General features: G+C 37.3%; 1 protein-coding gene across 8 annotated transcripts in view; it reads right to left on the bottom strand.

Annotated features, from left to right (window-relative positions):
- LOC311440304 (vitellogenin-1-like) overlaps positions 1-18,410 on the bottom strand; it is a 74,139-nt gene that overhangs the window by 15,948 nt on the left and 39,781 nt on the right. For all 8 annotated transcript variants that reach the window (XM_084527015.1, XM_084527012.1, XM_084527016.1 and 5 more), the window contains 14 exons: positions 17,197-17,347; positions 16,944-17,101; positions 16,665-16,830; positions 15,449-15,571; positions 13,745-13,963; positions 11,405-11,622; positions 11,222-11,319; positions 6,807-6,931; positions 6,620-6,721; positions 6,413-6,532; positions 5,951-6,140; positions 5,773-5,866; positions 5,471-5,656; positions 266-410 (listed from right to left, as the gene is read on the bottom strand). In XM_084527015.1, coding sequence (XP_084383141.1) covers positions 266-410; positions 5,471-5,656; positions 5,773-5,866; positions 5,951-6,140; positions 6,413-6,532; positions 6,620-6,721; positions 6,807-6,931; positions 11,222-11,319; positions 11,405-11,622; positions 13,745-13,963; positions 15,449-15,571; positions 16,665-16,830; positions 16,944-17,101; positions 17,197-17,347 — 2,095 coding nt within the window. The remainder of the gene's footprint in view (positions 1-265; positions 411-5,470; positions 5,657-5,772; positions 5,867-5,950; positions 6,141-6,412; positions 6,533-6,619; positions 6,722-6,806; positions 6,932-11,221; positions 11,320-11,404; positions 11,623-13,744; positions 13,964-15,448; positions 15,572-16,664; positions 16,831-16,943; positions 17,102-17,196; positions 17,348-18,410) is intronic.

The following is an 18,410-nucleotide window of genomic DNA, read 5'->3' as shown; positions in this document are numbered from 1 at the left end:
CAAATGTTCTTTTGTGTCACATGTCTGTTGTGATCACACTCCAGATTTTAAAATAATGCTTCCATAGGGCTATGTGTGTTATTAGATTGAACCTGACTTATTCTGTGCAAAGTAGCTTTGGTCAGAGGTGAGTCGTACATTTTCCTATGGAGAAAAGAAATGGTCTCCCACTGATTAAAAGCCCCCCCCAAAAAAGAAAGAAAGAAAGAAAAAAGAATAGACACTACACATATATATAGCTATATATACATATAACTACAGTTACCCTGATGTTATCAGTCTCGCCTGATGCAGAATCTGAATCGAAGGACATCTTCATTATGTCAGGCACTGCTTCAGGTTGAAGAACTGGAGTCATCTTACTAGCAGCCAAATCTTCAATATTTCGTGTAACAGCAAATGTCTTAGACCTGCAGAATAAACATTAAAGGGAACCTGTATTGATAAAGCACTGCTGAAGAAAAATACTGAAAAATGCCTTATTGCACATACTCAGCAACAATATCTTACCTGGCAAATTGCTTTACAGGTATTTAGAGCATCTTTCCTGCTAGTTGTATTTTCAAGAATGGCTAAGAGTGAATAAAGACATGGACCAATCTTGGGCCAGATATCTCACAGCTAGGCTTTTGCAATGAAGTGTTGAGTTTAAAAAAACTGTACTTGGTGGGATCTCCCTATACCTAATGGTTTAAAGAACAACCCACTTAGAAGCTGGGCTGTGGACTATGCTATTAAATTTTTGAGACTCCTATTTTGAGTTTTTTTTCCTTTTAAAATTTTAAACTTCTGTGTATTCACTGCTAAACTTGTTTCTCACTTCCTTTAATATTATAGTTGGAAAAATACTGTCATAACTTCAAAAAATAACGTGAGGGACTGAGGAGCTACTGAATATTATTTCCTGTTTAACATTTTTAACCTCAACTTGTCAAATTAAGTGTCTCCAGCTTGATATAACTGCACTGGTACAGACCTGTGGCTTGGAAAGACATCACAGAGAGGATGTGTTGGAAGGTGAAGAGTGTACTTAGGTAAATGTGTTCAATACATTGGTTACAATGTTGTGGGGTCTAAGAGTATTAGTAAGGATTCAGGACAAGTAGCATAAGACTGAGACTCTCATGGCTAGATATCCTGATGTCCTGGCTCCATAACCTACATTCTTCACAGTGCTGTGACAACCATGAGTTTTGTTTCGGGTCACAGAAACATCTTGAATACTAAACATTTTTGACAGGTGAAAACCTATTTCCTTCAGCTAATAAAATTGTCCTAGCTCTACCTTATTAGCCATTTATCATAGCTAACATCCAGCTCAGAATTCCCCACATACTGTTTCTCACATATGAAGTTGATCTGCCTGCCCTGGGGCTTTTGTGGTCCATCAATGGCGGTGGCCTTTGTGACAGTAAATGGAAAGATGATCTGCAAAATGGTCTCTATTTTAATATGGTCCACACTGTACTAGCCTGAGCAATTCCAATCTAACCTATTTGAAAGATGAATTTGTATTCATTTGATAGTGCTCTCTTCCTCTTGCAGGCTCCTACTGTGCTGCGTGCACTGTAAAGCACACAATTGCACTTCATGTGGAACACCTCAATAAAACGTGTGTCACCTGTGGGCTTTGTTTTCTTTTCCATCTCTCTCTTTTTTTAGATAAGGACATGACAGCAACGCTCCACGCTGGGTGAGAGGAGAACCTTGAAGAATGGAATCTGAAATAAAATATTCTCCCTAACAAGCTGAGAGGATAAAAGACAATACAAATCAACTTGCATTTCAGATGGCTCATCTGGGTAAAGGGACAAAAAGGGAAATGGCTTTTATTTTAATCCCATTCAATAATTCAAATGACCACTGAACTGCAGTCTGGGTCTCCAAGCAGAAAGCCCTGGGGTTTCTTTCCCATTTTTATTTTTTTAGGCATTTTTTATGCCAATAGTCTACTTCTGCCACCTAATGAAAGTAGAGGATCGATTCCTCCCTGTTGAGCACAGAGAGCCAACAAATGTAGCTGCATCACAGGTGACACATGTCAATGTCTGCAGAATCACACGGCACAGTAAAAATAGGCTACAAGAGCCAGCTCTGGTGCTTTAACAAGAAAAACAGTCACAAAGAAGGCCTAAAGCTATGGTATGAAAGAATCTGTTCTCTCTGATCCCAACACAAGGGAGAAAAAAATAAAAGGGAGAGTTTCCAATATGTATTAGTGTATTTTTTTTTTGGATGAGAGAAGAAGCTGTGCTATAGTATAAGCCAAATTCACTGCAGGGGTAAGAGACAGCAATTCAGCTGTGTTAGGCCACTGATATTTCAGGGAGTGTGGCGTTACACATGGGGACAGAAGATCTCAATGTCTGTTTAAAACAAAAACAACAACAAAAATCACTGAAAAACTATTTCTCCAGGTTTTAAAGCACAGCATGACATCATATCCAAAGAAATAAGTAGCAAGAGGCAATTTTCCAACCAGATCTTTAACTCTCTTTCTGCTGCGGTGAAATGAAAATGTTTGTCTTTCCTGCACATCATCCTTCTGACCTTGGAGCAAAGGTGTTACAAAAACAGAGGCTTGGACTGCAAGTCATTTCTCTCCTCTATCCCCAAACATGCAGCATGGTGAGCTCATGCACTACGTACACTGGGTCTTCTGCATTTTCCATTATATGTTGTATACATGTTGTGTACAGTGTTGTAATTTTGTAATTCAATCTTATAAATATGAAGCAATTTCTGCTTATCCTACAGTTAAAACAAGCAAAAAAGCCCCATGGTAAGAGCTCTATTCAAGATTATGTATATACTTCAGTAGCCTGTCATTATGAATATGTGATATATTTGCAAAGTGTATTCTTTGGCAGCTCTTCATATTTATACTTTAATCACAGGGCTCTAATTTTTCCTTACATTTATTTGATTTTTACTTCTTCCTGTAAATTTTGTTTAAACGTATTCTTAAACAGCCATCTGTAATATACCGAATAATTATGCTAAAAGAGCCTTAAAAATAACTATTATTCTTAATTAAATTTAACTTTGACAGAATTGAATTGAAACATATGCTATATATTCTCTTCATGGTATGATTAATTGTGCTCTGATTTTTGCTGTAAAGAAAGTTGAGTCCTTAGTGTACTTATTTGTCTTGGGAATACAATCTCTCTATCACCAAAGTTTTTGGGCTTTATTTTTTTTTTTTTAATCGTTCACCTGAATTTCTTTTCCACTCCTGGATATTTATATACATCCCACAGCTGTGACTGGTTATAACCTGTACAGTATGTAGGATGTAACTGAACTAAACACTGTTGAAGACTGTTTACGTCCTGTGTTTGGGTGTGGGAGATGAAAACTAGAATAATTTTACATCCTGACCAGCTTCAAGGTACTACTATAGATAGTAACTCACTGACCATCAAGACAAGTGCCTAATACTAAAACATTTCAAACTGCTTACAAACAGCTGAAAGACCAATAGTTTTCTAGAACCATTTCTTTAAAAGGAGCATTTAAAGTTAATATGGGGAAGTGTCAGAAAATTTCTAAAATATCGAATTCAATATTTTATATTAATTTATATTTTATATTGAAATATTTGATTTTATATTGAATTCAATTAAATTCCTTATTTTTTGGTGGAGCTATGCAAAAGGAAGAGAAAGTCCATCTTAAACTAAGACTTTGGACAGAATGTATATACGTCCTTCCTCTCTATATATCATTCCTGGTTGTTTCTCTTCATACCTTTAAGATTTTACTTTGTTTGTTCTTTGACCTCCTCAGTGATGTGGTTCAGCGTTACATTCTCTAGTTATTGCTTTCCCTTCACTTGTACTCATTGCAGTTTCATTGCTCTGTGTGATTTCCACCAACCATTTGTTTTGTAACAGTGAACAGGAATGCTTTTAGGAGAAAAATTGATGGTGCTAAAAGTTAGCTAGTGAGTATTAGCTTTCTCATATACTTGGCATTATGGAGCTACTTCCAGCTGACAACTTCACTTTATAAATGGGAATACTGCAGGGTCTAGAGGAGGGCTTGGGCTGGAACTGGTGGACTCCTTGTCTATGATCCCCTATGTTTGTTACTGACTTGTTTTATATTTTCTGGCAATACATTTAACCCTTTTGTGGATGATTTGATTTCCCCTTAAGTCAAAAGAGGAAAATATTTTTTATTTTGGTTTGCCAGAAGGATCTTTCTGCTTAAATTTGTAGCTCTCTGCCTGAGGCTCTAAACTCTACAATGTCCAATATTCTCGTTCCAGTTCAGCATCCTTACTAAGTTCATTAATATCCGCTTTGTCCTTTCTGATGATAATTAGTGAGATCAAGTGCCCGCTGTCCCTGGTGACCTTGGAAGTATACTGTCCCGATATTCAGAAGAAACTGAACAAAACATTAACTCATGGTGCCACAGCAGTTTACACACAGCTAACAGACTCTCTGTGAATTGCTGAAACTCTCCCTCCTCTGTGTGGAGAACCTGATTACAATCATGATTGACGGAGCTGAGGAATCATAGCAGGGAGGAGGATGTGATGTCAAATACCTAATAGGTGGTTCTGTGACCATTGAAGAGCAAGGGAGAATAATGATTAGCTTCTGTGGTGGCTAAACTGAAGAGACCTGCATAGCTTCTCTGGGCCAGCAGCCATGAATGCTAATTGCAGATGGATCAAGCAACTGAGCTCTTTTGTTATGGCTGTATTCTTAGAGCAGAAACTTATTAACATTTCTGCAGCTTGTATAATAGCTGATTTCTATTGTCAGTGATGCTTTTTTCTTTGTTACGAATTTTCAGCTTGTCTTTCTCACTGTTTTTTTCGTGTGTGTGTATGAAGGTTTTTTAAGCTTTGGTCTACTGCTTTGATTCCTTGGACATACTCGTTCTGTTTCATCCCTCTCTTCATACTTGTATTTCCATCTGTTTTCATTTGTTTGGCATCTGGCTACAACAGTTTTCCATAGTGTATTGTAATTGCATACACTGATAATAAATCAAGTAGACCTAACAGGCAAGAAAACCAAATGGCAGCTACAGGGTAACAAGGGGTAAAAACACAAGAAACACCAAGTCCTCTGCACTTCCAGTCACCAAATGCAAATATGTATGGATTACCTGTTACAACTGATAGAATCCAGGTGGCTTATATTTTACCTAGTGTCTTCAACCCCAATATATATATATATTGGGATAGAAATTTTATGCCTTCTGAGTTTCAAATATTTTATGAATCTCAAAAACTGAGAAATGGTAATTTTCAGGTCAAGACCAGAGAAAGTAAAACATATTTTCAAGCAAATCTTTTGTAAATGTCCTTTCATTTAAATTCAGTAAACTACACTGATCACCCCAGTTACTCAAGCTGTTAGTCAAAGGCAAGATCCCTAAGCCAATGTTCCATTTAATTTGGAAACACTCTACAAGGCTACAAAGAAAGATAAATGCTATGACATACCTTACAGTAAATAGGTTAGTCTCTTCTTTACATGGAGGAATTTCAGCTTTGATACTTTTTTCCTTCATCTGGACAGTGGCAATAACATTCACAGGTACATGAGCATTAATTTTGGTGTGTGCTTCCAACCCTGCCTGGATCATGTTTGTGTTGATCCCAATTACAAAGGTCATATCCTTAGCCATGCTGAAAAGTTAGAACGAGAGGGTAAAATTATGTACATACAGCAAACAGCTGTTGAATTTTTTTGTGGCCTCTGTCACTTGGAAATATGATTCTTTCAATTTATGAAAAATATTTACCTTAGACTCATTTTGGATCGCAGCCTAATGTTGGCTTGCAGTAACTCAGTCAATCTGAAATCAGACCTTGGTGAAGGTGTAATCTGTGCTTGAACTGTTAGAAAGAAAGTAAAGTGTTAAAAATCCCCCCATAACCTGATAACCATGTTTGTGTTGCTCAGGTATTGAAATACTTTACCATTTCCTGCCACCTTTGTGACAGAAGAGTAATAGAAGCTGGTCTCCATTGGGAACCCAACACAGGTAGGCACAATATGACGGATCTCAGAGGACAGTAAAGCCTTGGTCCACTGCCTCCCTATGCCACTTTGAAGGTTACTGATTAATCTCTTTATTGAAGGGATTTTTTCATCAGGTCCATACCATGCCTGCAATTACAGAGTTCAACTTGTCTAAATAAGCTGAGCTTGAATATCATGATCTGTGTCATTAACTGTGCCTCAAGGGAAGGTCTGCCAGCAACGATTATAGCTAATCCTGATCAAAGTTTGAATTTATTTACCTTAACACTAAAGACAAAAAAATCTCTTGAACTGAGAATTTAAAAAAAGGGGGGGGGGAGGAGAAGGAAATGTGTGGAAGAAATAGTGTTTTAAAGCTTTTGGTGCTTATCTATCTGGTGGTGTTTTTGAAATGATACCTGCAATGCATTTTGGATGGTGTTTTTATCAAGTCCACCAAAAAACAACTCTTGGCCAAATATCTTCAAGTAGCCTGAAGCAAAAGGTTTGTCGCTCGGGAGTGCCTTCCAGTCTGAGAGCTGCATGAGAAGAGGAAGAAAGTCTGACTCTTCGTAACATTTGGCAAACCAGTCCCTGACAGATTTTCCTTTATCCTGATAATTTACCGTTTTCAGGATTTCCCTGAAGTCATAGTCAGTCTCCCAGTCCCTGTCAGGAGAGTAACCTTTAGCAAACACCTCCTGCAGTCCTTCAACTGTTATTCCCACCTGTGGGATGAAGCAAAATGTAAATGCCAATTGGATGATGGTCCTGTGAAGGTATGAGGGGCAAACTGCTGGTAGACTCAATTACCTCAAAGGGATCAGCAACTCTTCCAAGGAAATGTGTCCGCAGGTGGGATATTGCTGTTGTTGGAATTAAGCTGCCTGCATTATTCAGTACCAAATATTTAGCTGCCAGTCCACTCATAAGGAACTCTGAAGAGAAATAGGTAGTAAAACACAGCCCAGTTAGTATTTTAAAGCCACAGTGTGCAGATTGTATCAATTTACTAATTGCATAATACAACTGATACAGCATGGTATGAGAAAGGCCAGAAAACCCAGCTATAAACCTGATGTTATAAAACAGTCACAAACAGAATATTCTGTATTCTTGAACTGTTAAAGGGCAAAATTACAAGTCCCCTGCTCGTTGCATGGTGTATATGTTATTTTTCCAATTGCTTCTGCTATATCCTTTACATCCAGTCAGATTCTATAATGCCAGTTTATGAAATGCTTTTACAAGACATCATTTAAGGCAACTTGACAAAGGGGATCAGAAATGAGAACAGATTTGCCATCCTTTGCTAATAGTGTAAGAAAAAGGGATAGAGATGGCCTGTAAGGACAGATGGTGAGGTGTAGATTTGTTTCCCAGATGACTCAGAGGCAATTTAACACACCTCGTTCCAAATGTTGTAGCTCTTTACATAAAATGAACTAATTGTTAAATAATTGTTAACTATTGGGTAAACTTCAAACAAACATATTTTTTGTCTATTTATCTTTAGATTTATCATCTACAATGTTCTTAAGTACAGATAATTAGTGCAGAACACAGTTATATGTTCTTCCTGATCTTGGCACAGCTTTATGCTGTCCTGTTTTCTGAATTAAAGTAACCCCAAGGCTTTTCCAAGTTTCCTTAAGTTTCAAAATGAACTAGGGTAGCACAATATGTAGGCATCCCTGTTGTGCTTCCTTTTTTCCAACCCTCCTTCCTTTTCTAATACTAGATAGAGGAAAAGAAAATATTTATAAGAGTCCCTATGTTTAATTTCTGCTATCCTTGTGTTAGACATAGGCACCATATACTGATTAAATAGACCCTAGAATTCTAACAAGACCAGAAATCAGCATTGGAAATCCAGGTTAAATGCAGAGCCCTAGAAAATGCATACCAATAATTTCAATACCTGTGCAGAAATTACCGATGTATTAAGGAAATATATTTTCAAGTGTTTTCTAGAATCATAGAGTATCCTGAGTTGGAAGGAACCCACAAGGATCATTGAGTCCAAATCCTGGATTTGTAATGAGAGGGAGTGAGACTTTGTCCTCTTTCTAGAAAAGGAGTGATTAAATTCTCATAAATTATTTAGCCATAATTTGAAGACTAGATTACTGCTTGGCTCACAAATGTTGATGTTTACAAATATTCAGGCCCGTGTGATTTCTCTAGTGCCATTCTCTGTGTTTCAGACAAAATCTCACTAGTATGCTAACACCTTGTCATTCTCTTTTGAATTTGTGCATGCTGACAGAGGCCTGAATGATCCTTGGCCCTAGCTCACTAAGTTTAGTATCTTATGCTAAGTTTAGTAACAGATTACAGAGACTAAGTTTGATTTCTAATTTCTCAGGACAGATTTTCCAACTTTCCAGGTACTTGAGAAACAATCTGTTGGAAAGACAATCCACTTAGTCCGCAAAATCTGTGTGAACTGACCTTTCACTAGGTCACCTTCACTCTCCTTCTGCATGAAGCTCCTGCGTTACCCAATGTGCTTCGCACTATCTGCCTACAAAATATGCTGTTCAGTAACAGCTCCTGTGATCAAAATACAAACATTTATGCTATCCCATAAGAGGCAATTTCCCATGGCAGAGGAAATCATTGGAGAACCTTCAGCAGGCAGCCAGGGAAAGACCAAAAAAATACCAAAAACAAAAAACAAAAACAAACAAACAAACAAAAAAAACACCTCACATTTATCTCACATTTATTTTCCAATTGAAAATAAAAAGCAAAATGGTATCACACTGGGACATTACTATAAACTGACTTTAGATCTGTAAATAAGAAGACTAGATTTTCTCCGAATGACTTTAGCCAGAGCAGTCTTATTGATACCTCATAAGAAATGTTGCTCATAAACGAGTAAATGATTAAACAAAATTCATCAACTTAAAGATAGTATTTTTTTTTCCATACCTTAGGCATTATGCATCTCTAATGCTCTAAGAAAATATTTACCAATGAAGAATCCTACTAACTCAGTGAGATGATGCACCATGGCCACTTCACTGTGAGAGTGTGATGACACCTGCATATATCTGACTAATATTTTACCTCAAGGAAGACGGAAAGGAAAATCACTAATCAAATAACACAATCTTTAATACCTGGATATTTAATGGATATTAGTAAGCATATTTCATTATATAAATATGTAGAAAACCTGTACATACTGAGAGTCAGATTCTGTTAGTTCCCATATTAAGCAGTACCTGGGTCATCCATTTGATTTCAGAGGCAGTGTGCAGAACATGAAGCACTATTTGTGGTGGCCATGTGTGACAGATTCCAGATTAGAGGTATATTCAACTGACATTAGTACCCATCATTAAAAATTCAGCACCTAGCACCACAAAGAACTGTGATGCTGAGGGCACATTTTTGTTTTTAGCAAGAAAATAGGTACTGCATTACTGCTGTCACTATGGTAACTCTTCTAGAAGGAACTCATTGAAACATTTCACCCATGGCTATTGGTGACAAATCAAATCAGAAAACTGGAGGATGGAGCCTCCTCCCACACCGGTGCAATTGAGGATTGACTTCACTTAGCTGACTGAATTATACAAGTCTAAGAATTAAATAAGTGAGAAAAGGAATACGTGTTCCTTAGTCTTCAGGATAAGAAGTTTAAATTTCACATCTGCATTGTAACCAAATTTGTGACACTGGCATTCACCAAGAATTAACAGCAATTCAATTCACTATCTGCTGCATTTGAGGCTACAGCCTGAACAAAATAATCATTTCACATAGCCCTCTGCCAACTGCCCTCCTGTGTACTGCACCCTTCTTTTTCACTGTGCAAAAATACAGGCAACTTCATTTTTAAAGCAAAAGTAAGGAGAAAATGAGTACCTAAAAACTGAAACACATATCTGTTTATTTCTGGAAAATGTATCTCTCTATGAATGCATTTTAAATGGCACAAAAGTTCACACAGTGTGTATTATCTACACACTGTAGATATTATTAGTGTATTTCTTTGGGCACTCTCTGCCTCCATCTCTGAGGAAGCAAGCATGTGGTATTGTGGTTGCTGTGGTATGTATTATACTCAGTTTCATTATAGACCGGACTAAATGCTCATATAAAAACCATGAAACAGGGGAAGGGAAACAATAAGATCCACAAAAGTCTTCCAAAACCCCCTCCCGTCCCAAAAAGAAGGCAAAAGTACTTGCACACTTAGCACTGCAGTTTTTAGATGTTTGAGTCTTTTTCTATTGACGACTTTGAAAAGAGTCTTTATATGTACCAGTGAATAACAAAAGTGCTAAAAACATCTAAGTCCTTCTTTAGATAAACAGCATGTGTAAGGAGACTGTTCGTAGATATCATCTCTCCAGTCTGCCAGCTACATATGCCAAATCACTGAGGCTGTCATGGTCATTTACATAGGAGAGTTGCTTAAAAAATCCCTACTGGGAAGAGTAACAGAAATTGGAAATGGAAATAGGTACAATTTGGCCCAGAAAGAGATGTCCTCTAATCTGGTCCTCTCCCCCCTAACTGCCAATGCTCTTGATTTTTCTAGGTGACTCCCATTGATGTAACTGGTGTGATTCCAGATCATGCTCATTCCAGTAAAGAATCTTGGAAAGAGGGTGCAAGAAAAATCTTTAGACAACATGCTTGAGTTAGCTACTCATAGGTGCAATGACTTGTTACATCTGCCCGTTTTTGCTGTTTCACTGGGCACTACTATTGGGGTGAAGGGAATTTAGCATCATATTTGATTTCAGAAAGAGTTGTACATGTTCAGCACCAGTAGAAATTAATCCACTTCAGCAGTAATTTAGGTCCCTTCTGTTTGTTTGGTGCTGAACAATGGTATGAAATTGTTAAGCACCACTGAGACTATGGCATTTGATACAGAAACATGTGCCTCACTGGCTAATGAAAACAGAGGGTTAAAGCCCCATAAGCTCTCTGGTAATTTCATGCTGGCAGTGTGCAGTGCAAAATACAGAAGGACCTAAATACTCTCAAAATGGAGAGCCTGAGATGTATTTATTTATTTATTTCCACTGAATGTAGGAGAATATGGAGCAACAATATGCAGCTAGCCACCTGGCTAGTGCAATTAAACTCTCATACTTTATTGTTATACTTCAACCTGCATATATTTCCCTAAAAAATCTTCAGGATGATTACTATGGGGCAGGGATGGGGGGGGGGGGGGGGGGGGTAACATATCTTACCTTTAAACATACTGAAGCGGAAAACCTTGCTGAACTGATATCCGGATCTGTCAAATTTGGGACTTAGTGCTCTGACAGCCATTCTGCAGGCAGAAGCCCTGAAAAAAATCAGTGAGCACATTAACACCTCAATTTGTCTGCAACAAGTTATTCATCTAGAGAAATGAGGCAGATTTTCCTTACATCACTTGAAGATCTGGAGCTGTGCTTCTACCCAGGGCCCTCAGGTGAGAGTAGATGAAACTTGCCACTTGCATGCTAGGTTCCTTCAGCACAGCATCAGCTAATGTCATCAGGATTGGAAGACCTGGCTTGGTTTCAAGCAAAACCACTGCAGCTAACATTCGAACCCGAGGATGAATTCTGTGATTCAGGAAAATCTCAAGGGTGATAGCCTGGACCTGAAAATAATTAATACTTTCAGATTTACTCTATATTTGAAGAGTTTTCTAGTAACCATTCATCATCAGTGAATCAACTCTTCTTCACTAGTACAGTAAAAATTTGTACTGTTTATTTATTATGGTAACAATATTCCTGGTTTCAGAGTTTGAGGGCAGGAAGGGGCATTATGGTAATGTATTCTGATTCCTACACAATCAAAGCCATAGAACTTCACTGGATAAGCATTACATCAAATCTATTGTCCCTTGTTAAGCACTAGCAAATTATATCTTCAGCATAACCAAGATGAAATGTAAGTAAAAGAGATTTCAAGAACCTACCACATATCTAAGATGTGATTTCAGTGATCACTGATCCCTACATATAAAGGTATACTTTATTTCTAACCATTTCTCCCGGCGCTCTTTCTACCAGAATAAAAAACAGTTTACTATCAATAATCTCTATGCCATTTAGGCAATTTAAAATTGTAAGCTTATGCAACAAATGTAATTTTCACAGTACTACTTGTGACTGATGTGTTTATCGTGTACTATATTTAGTATCAAGACTAATTTTGTACTGGAACCATACACTTGCACGAGCTGCACTGAAGTGTTTGACCTCAACATCAAACAGGATGGAGATGGTGTAACACCATCTGACCATCCCTGTGTGAAGTCCTTTCTGACTGGGACAGTGCATATATATGCTCTCTTCTGAAATATCTGATTGAGAAAACTTCAACAAACTTTGCAAACACCCTGAATGATGTCATTAATTTGACTATATTGATTATCAGATACCAAGTGTGAAAAGGATGCAATAACTTCCTTCTAAATGTTACTAACTTTTCAAATTACTACTTTTTCATATTAAAGAATAAAAATGACAGGCCATGTGTTAAGTCTGTTTAATGCAAATATGGGTGTGTAGCTGGTTGTAAACAAGGGATTAAACTGGTTTTGAACAATGCAAAATCCAGTCATAGTCATTAACCTGTTACAGATCAATTTTCTCTAAAGTAAATGCATATAAAATAGTACTAAACAGCAGTCTGGGTCACTTGTGGAAAACTGGGCCAAAGGGCAAGCAGACATACAGCATTGTTTCCAAACGCCAAATCAGCTTTTTCCTTCCCTTGCAAATCTAATTCCTACCCTTGCTAGTCTCTCCATCCCCCCACCCCATTTTCCCTGTCTAGCTCCTGCTCCTAGCTCTAGTAAATGGTTTCTTTATTCTTTTGCTTAAAAGCATACCCTGGCACACTATTGTCTGTGGATCAATATGTGTACTCAAACTGGGAGTCATAGGCAAAAAAAATAATAGTAGAATGGAAAAAATGATACAGATTAGTAGGAGAATAGTTAATGAAAGCCTTTTATTTTACTTTTTATGTTAAGAATAGTCTTATATAAAACAAACAGAAAAATTCAGTATCAAGAGAAAAAGCTTGAAAATGTAAGGTTTCCTTTTAGAAGTGGATTGCTTTAAGGTGAAAATGATTGTAAAGTGATGTCTATGGTAGATGAGATTATGCCTGTGTAGCCATTGTATGTGATATTGAATCATTATCTCGTTCAGGGACAAAAGTCACATTTAGTAAATGTTCTGTTTATGACTTAAACCCACACAATGTCTGTAAATTTGTAATTAGGATGCAAACCTCTAGTATCTATTTACAATAAGATCTGGTCTTGAATTACGATTAGATGTGACACTCAGTATTAAATGTCAATTCTCTGAAAACCTTGTTTTGTGGTTCTCTCACATACCAAAGTTGAAGTAGCACTAAACACATTTTGGTCAATAATTTAGCTTTCTGTCTAATGTCCTTGGAAAATAAATGTTTGCAGTGGAAATACTGATTTGTCTTCAACAACAAGGTAATGAATATACCCTTTTAATGGGATTTTTGCTGCTTTCTGAAATAGTAGAGGTTAATGTCAAAAGGAATAAAACATGATAACTTAGTAATGGTGAAAGAATTAAAAAAAAAAAAAAAGCCCAAAAGATATTACAGCTATGTTCGGAAAAAAAATAAAATCCTGCTCCCTTATCTCCCTTATCCCCCATCATTGATTAGCAGCAATGTGTTGACTTACTGTAAGTACAAAAGAGACTGTATTGTTTCCTTACCATTTTTGGGTCTCTCATGCCTATATTTTTCAGGGCCATCACAGCAGTCGTATGGACTTTGAGCGGCAGATCTGAGGCACCAGCTGCATATCCAGGCAAAAATTTCTTGATGTGCTTGATGCTGGCTGGATGTCCCACATTTCCAAGGGCTTTCAAGGCCAGAGAAATTTCTTCTGTGTTAGACTTGCTCAGTGCCTCTCCTGCAAAGCCATGGAGTAGCTGAAAAAAGAAAACAAATCTGTTGAGTTCAATTCCAGCTCTTATCTATACTCCATTCCACAGCCTATGTTTGAGGCTTGGCTTTGATAATTTCAGTTTGTTCAATTCACTTATTTTATTTTATTTTTTAAATTCTTTTTTATGTTCATGAATAGGACATTTTATTCGTGGAAGTATAGCCAAGAAAGCTGCTATGAACAGCTTCTTCATCATTATGCCTTAAACTTATCTAGTAAGATTTTAAAAGACAAAATTAATGGATAGATTCTAGTTCCCACTGTTTTTCAGGGTGAGTTGAAAACCCAAAAATAAAGTCCTTTGAATATCTTTGCCTACTGTTTGAAGACAGGTGCAAAAATGCAGGTATAATTTAATCCTTCAGACCCTCAAATAAGATTCCTGAAGAGGTATGGCTAGTGGTGGTGTCCTTCAATATATCTGTGACAGCAACTTTTTAGTGTGGATTAATAGCCAGGAATGAGATCATCAGGTCACTTTACAGCCTTCCTTGTAAGCAACTGGATCACACATATTTATGTGGCAAGATTAAAAATAGTTGTCTGAAGACTGAATATGAGAAAATATCCTAGCAGGAAACTTTTACAAAGAAAAAAATAAAGCTCTACAAAAGAAACACAGATGTTATAGAATAATTTCAATATAGTTCCTGTATTTTAAAATGCATTGAATGAGGCTACATAGACATTTGCTCTGGGAAAGAACTTCCATTCCCTGGCACTGGGTTTCTTAGATTTTATTACCTCAAGAGCATTGGTTGGAATTGTAACACAGGAAATGCATGTAGGAATATCAACCATGCCTACATACCACAGGAAAAAATCATGGCAGGCACACAATGTATTGGGAAAGCCCTGTTTTTGCTGAGGGTGACGGAGTGGTGATGGACTGACCAGTGTTCTAGATTGAGAAAACTTATTTCTCCCTCTCTATGACTGCCAGTTCGACAACCTCTGTAAACCATTACATGCACACCTAGAATGGCAAAATGTTATTTACTGCCTATTTAAGTTGTTTTCAGGCATGCTGAGTAAAAACATTGCAGAACAGGGATGTTAATGCTGCTACTCAATGCCTTATACTCAATGTGGATGATTGGGCTCTGTTTCTGCCTGGAAAATGTCTGAGCTACACAACTTTGAGCAAAACCCTGGGCTTTTTGTGTCATTCAGTTTATATATCTGTTAAGTGCTTATATCTAGAAGTATTTCAGAACAGTGTCATGGGACTTCATTATTAATTGGCAATAAAGCACTCAGAGATACTTAGATAGAAAGGCCATGAATTATATGCAGCTTCTTCTCACTCTCGTCTGTTAATCTTAAGATAAAAATGCTGTATTTAACCAACTGGGGTTCCTTTCCCCAAAGGAAACAATGTACTTAAGTGAAATACAGATTTCTGAATAATGAGGAAAGAACTCAAGGCTTAATTTTTCTTTTAAATGATACATAAAAATTTGGTTACCTGAAGACATTCAGAGCAGGAGTCTGATGAGGAGCACTGTTTGTAGCACAGCGATGCATAGCTGAGATGGCAAACCTTTCCAATTACAGTACTTGAGCGTGGACAATGCTTTTTCACGATGAGCTGGGGAGAAAGAAGTTATTTGTTACTACCATTATTGAAAAGAACAGCAGTATTAGAAACAGTGTTTCTACTGAATACAAGGCAATACTAGGCTTTTTATTTTTATTTTTATTAATGGATTTATAGTTATTCAGTGAATATTACTGTATTTGACAATGCAATCATAAAGTAATTCCAAGTAACATCTGTAAGGCAGATATGTTGCTTTTATAGCATTTCGGATTTAAAATTCGTATAGACTATAATCTGAAAGGAGGAAATAAACCAGTTATGAAATGGATAGGTTATTAATTGGGTACACATTATTCAAAAAGCATATTTAGGTGTTTTATAATTGCTTCAGCTATAGATACAAAATGAAAAATTGAGATCTGTTGTGAATGGAGTTAAGTACTTTGGGCAGACAGGAATATTTATATAAATGTAGGAGATGATGGGAGGCAACAACACACTTCTTTGAATGGGAAGCACAGCATTACCACACAGCAATGGCCAGGCTGTCTTGGCTTTTACAGCTGGCAAAACTGTCTATTCTGATATTCATGGTCTTTACTGAGGATAGGCAGAGTTCAGTATCTGCATTTGAGGGCAGAATTAGACCGTGCAGAATAGGAAAAAAAATGTAAAAATGATTAAACCTCCTACATGGGCTCTACATTGGCATAATTCCCTTGATTTCAATAGATTTGCTCTGATTTATAACCATCCTGCCAGGCCAATCAGGACGAATACATGGATATAACAAATATGTATTTCTTACTCCCAGTCTTTGTAGACACTCTGTTAGAGATCCAATCTGATGTAACTATAAAGTACATTTGGACAAAGGAAGACTAGAAACCACTGTTTGCAACAATAACCGCTGTCACTGGGGGGTATTTCACTCTTTCTTTCCAGTTTTATTCTGGATTCATTTTTGCCCTTTTGATTTGCATTCTCCTCCCCTCAAGACACTCAGGAAATAAACTCCTTTCAGCTTCGCTAGAGGATATAAACCTTTATATTTTCAAAGCCTTTGCAATCTTGTCAAAGTAATAAATACAGCAGATGCTAAAATCAGTAAAGAGTGATTTGAGTGTTTAAAGAATCCTACTGTAGCTTCCTCCATCACGTCCCGAGTTGGTGTGCTTGAGTGCAGAGCCACGAGCACTGATTGAGCCACTTCCCAGTTGGTGAGCTCCTGTTTCTCCATTTTATGCCTCAAGAACCTGAGTGCATGGTGACTGGCCACTGCAGGAAGTATATCCAAAAAGTAGCGCCTGGAATGTGAAAGGCAAGGACCATTTTCCAGATCTGTACTTGAACACAATAATTCCAGATGGCCTCCAACAGAGTTTATCAGTAGAAGATTCACTACTTGTATTGTCTGTACCTGTACGCTGGTCGATTTGAGAACCGTTTCCACACTGATTCATAATTCTCCTCATTTGCAGCACGGAAGAGGTGCATAAGCTTGAGGGCTTTGGCTGGTGCATCACTGGAAAGCTGTTCATATGTGGTCTCTACTAGGTCTTGCAGGCTTTCTTCTATCTGCAGGAAGATTAAAATGCATGAAGCTCACATGCTGTTTCCCACATGCACTGATTCTAATATCCAGCCAAAAGTCTGTCAGAGGCTAATTTTACCTGGCTTTCCACATCTTTTATTTTGAATAAGTGGATGGGAAGCTGAAGCAATTCACTGCCAAACTGGTACTGAAGTGACCCACGTTTTTGGAATTCTTTTGGTGGGACCTCTGCCATGTGCTTTTGCACATCAATCAAGGCAAGTTTCTGCCTGGAATAGAGGAAACCAGAGAGATAACATCACAAGATGCAGGGTACAAACTACAAACTGTTTCTACCTCTCCGCATTGCCATGCAGCTGTATTTTATTAAAGGCTTTGGTTATTGAGGGGTAAAGATATTTACAAACAGATGTCATTAGGACACGATGCTCAGAACTGTACTCTGAGAAGGTATTCATTTACCCAACAGGGCTCAGATCAGAGCCAGTCTTTACTTCAACTGGAATAACACAGCTTGAGAATTCAGGGAAGAAGTGGGAGGTGAGAAGCTGTGGACTGAAGAAAATCACAGAAACTGTGTGTTGTGTCTTAAGAAGTAAATTAAGGATTAGGGAAAAATAACCGGTGGGAAAGTTTTTTTTTTTTTTTTTTTTTTTTTTTTTTCCCCAGAAATTATCACTTAATTTAAACCTTTTAAGATGTTCATAAAAGCTTTCACATGTCTGTGCCTCCTGGATGATTCAAAAGGAACTGAAAATTGTTAGATACAATAAGAAATGTTACAGTTTTTTATTTGCACTATTTCTATTTCCTCCCCATTTTGCCCAGCAAGGTGGGGGCTGCAGAAGATAAAAGGTTCTCATGAAGTTTCAAATTGTATTTCCCAAACAAAGAGGGACACAAATTCAGTGTCTTTGGAAAAGTACTAAAGTTTCTGGAAACTTTTCAAAGAGCACCAAACTCCTATCCTTTGTTATTTGGAATAATTCATATGAGAGACTGTCTTTGTAAACATTTGCTGTCTGTGCTCAATATTCATCTAAAGAGATGCATCCTGTGACACCAATTACATTTAAAATAGGTCATTTAGGACATTATAATAAAGTTAGGCATTTGTATTTAATAACTGAAAACATTCCAAAAGCAATATTGTTGTACTACACAGTATCTCAAAAATCTCTGTAGATAATTGGCTCGTTTATTTTGGAATCTCTATGATGAACTCCTGTATCACCTTTTATCTACTCCTTCTGTACATATTACAGATTGGCTGCAGAAAATATCGTATAACTACTTTCCAGACAAGCCACTAGAATTTGAATAGAAATAACT

Source organism: Aythya ferina (assembly GCF_964211825.1).
Source record: "Aythya ferina genome assembly, chromosome: 8".
NCBI classification, from domain to species: domain Eukaryota; kingdom Metazoa; phylum Chordata; class Aves; order Anseriformes; family Anatidae; genus Aythya; species Aythya ferina.
This window is presented reverse-complemented; position numbering and strand designations above follow the sequence as displayed.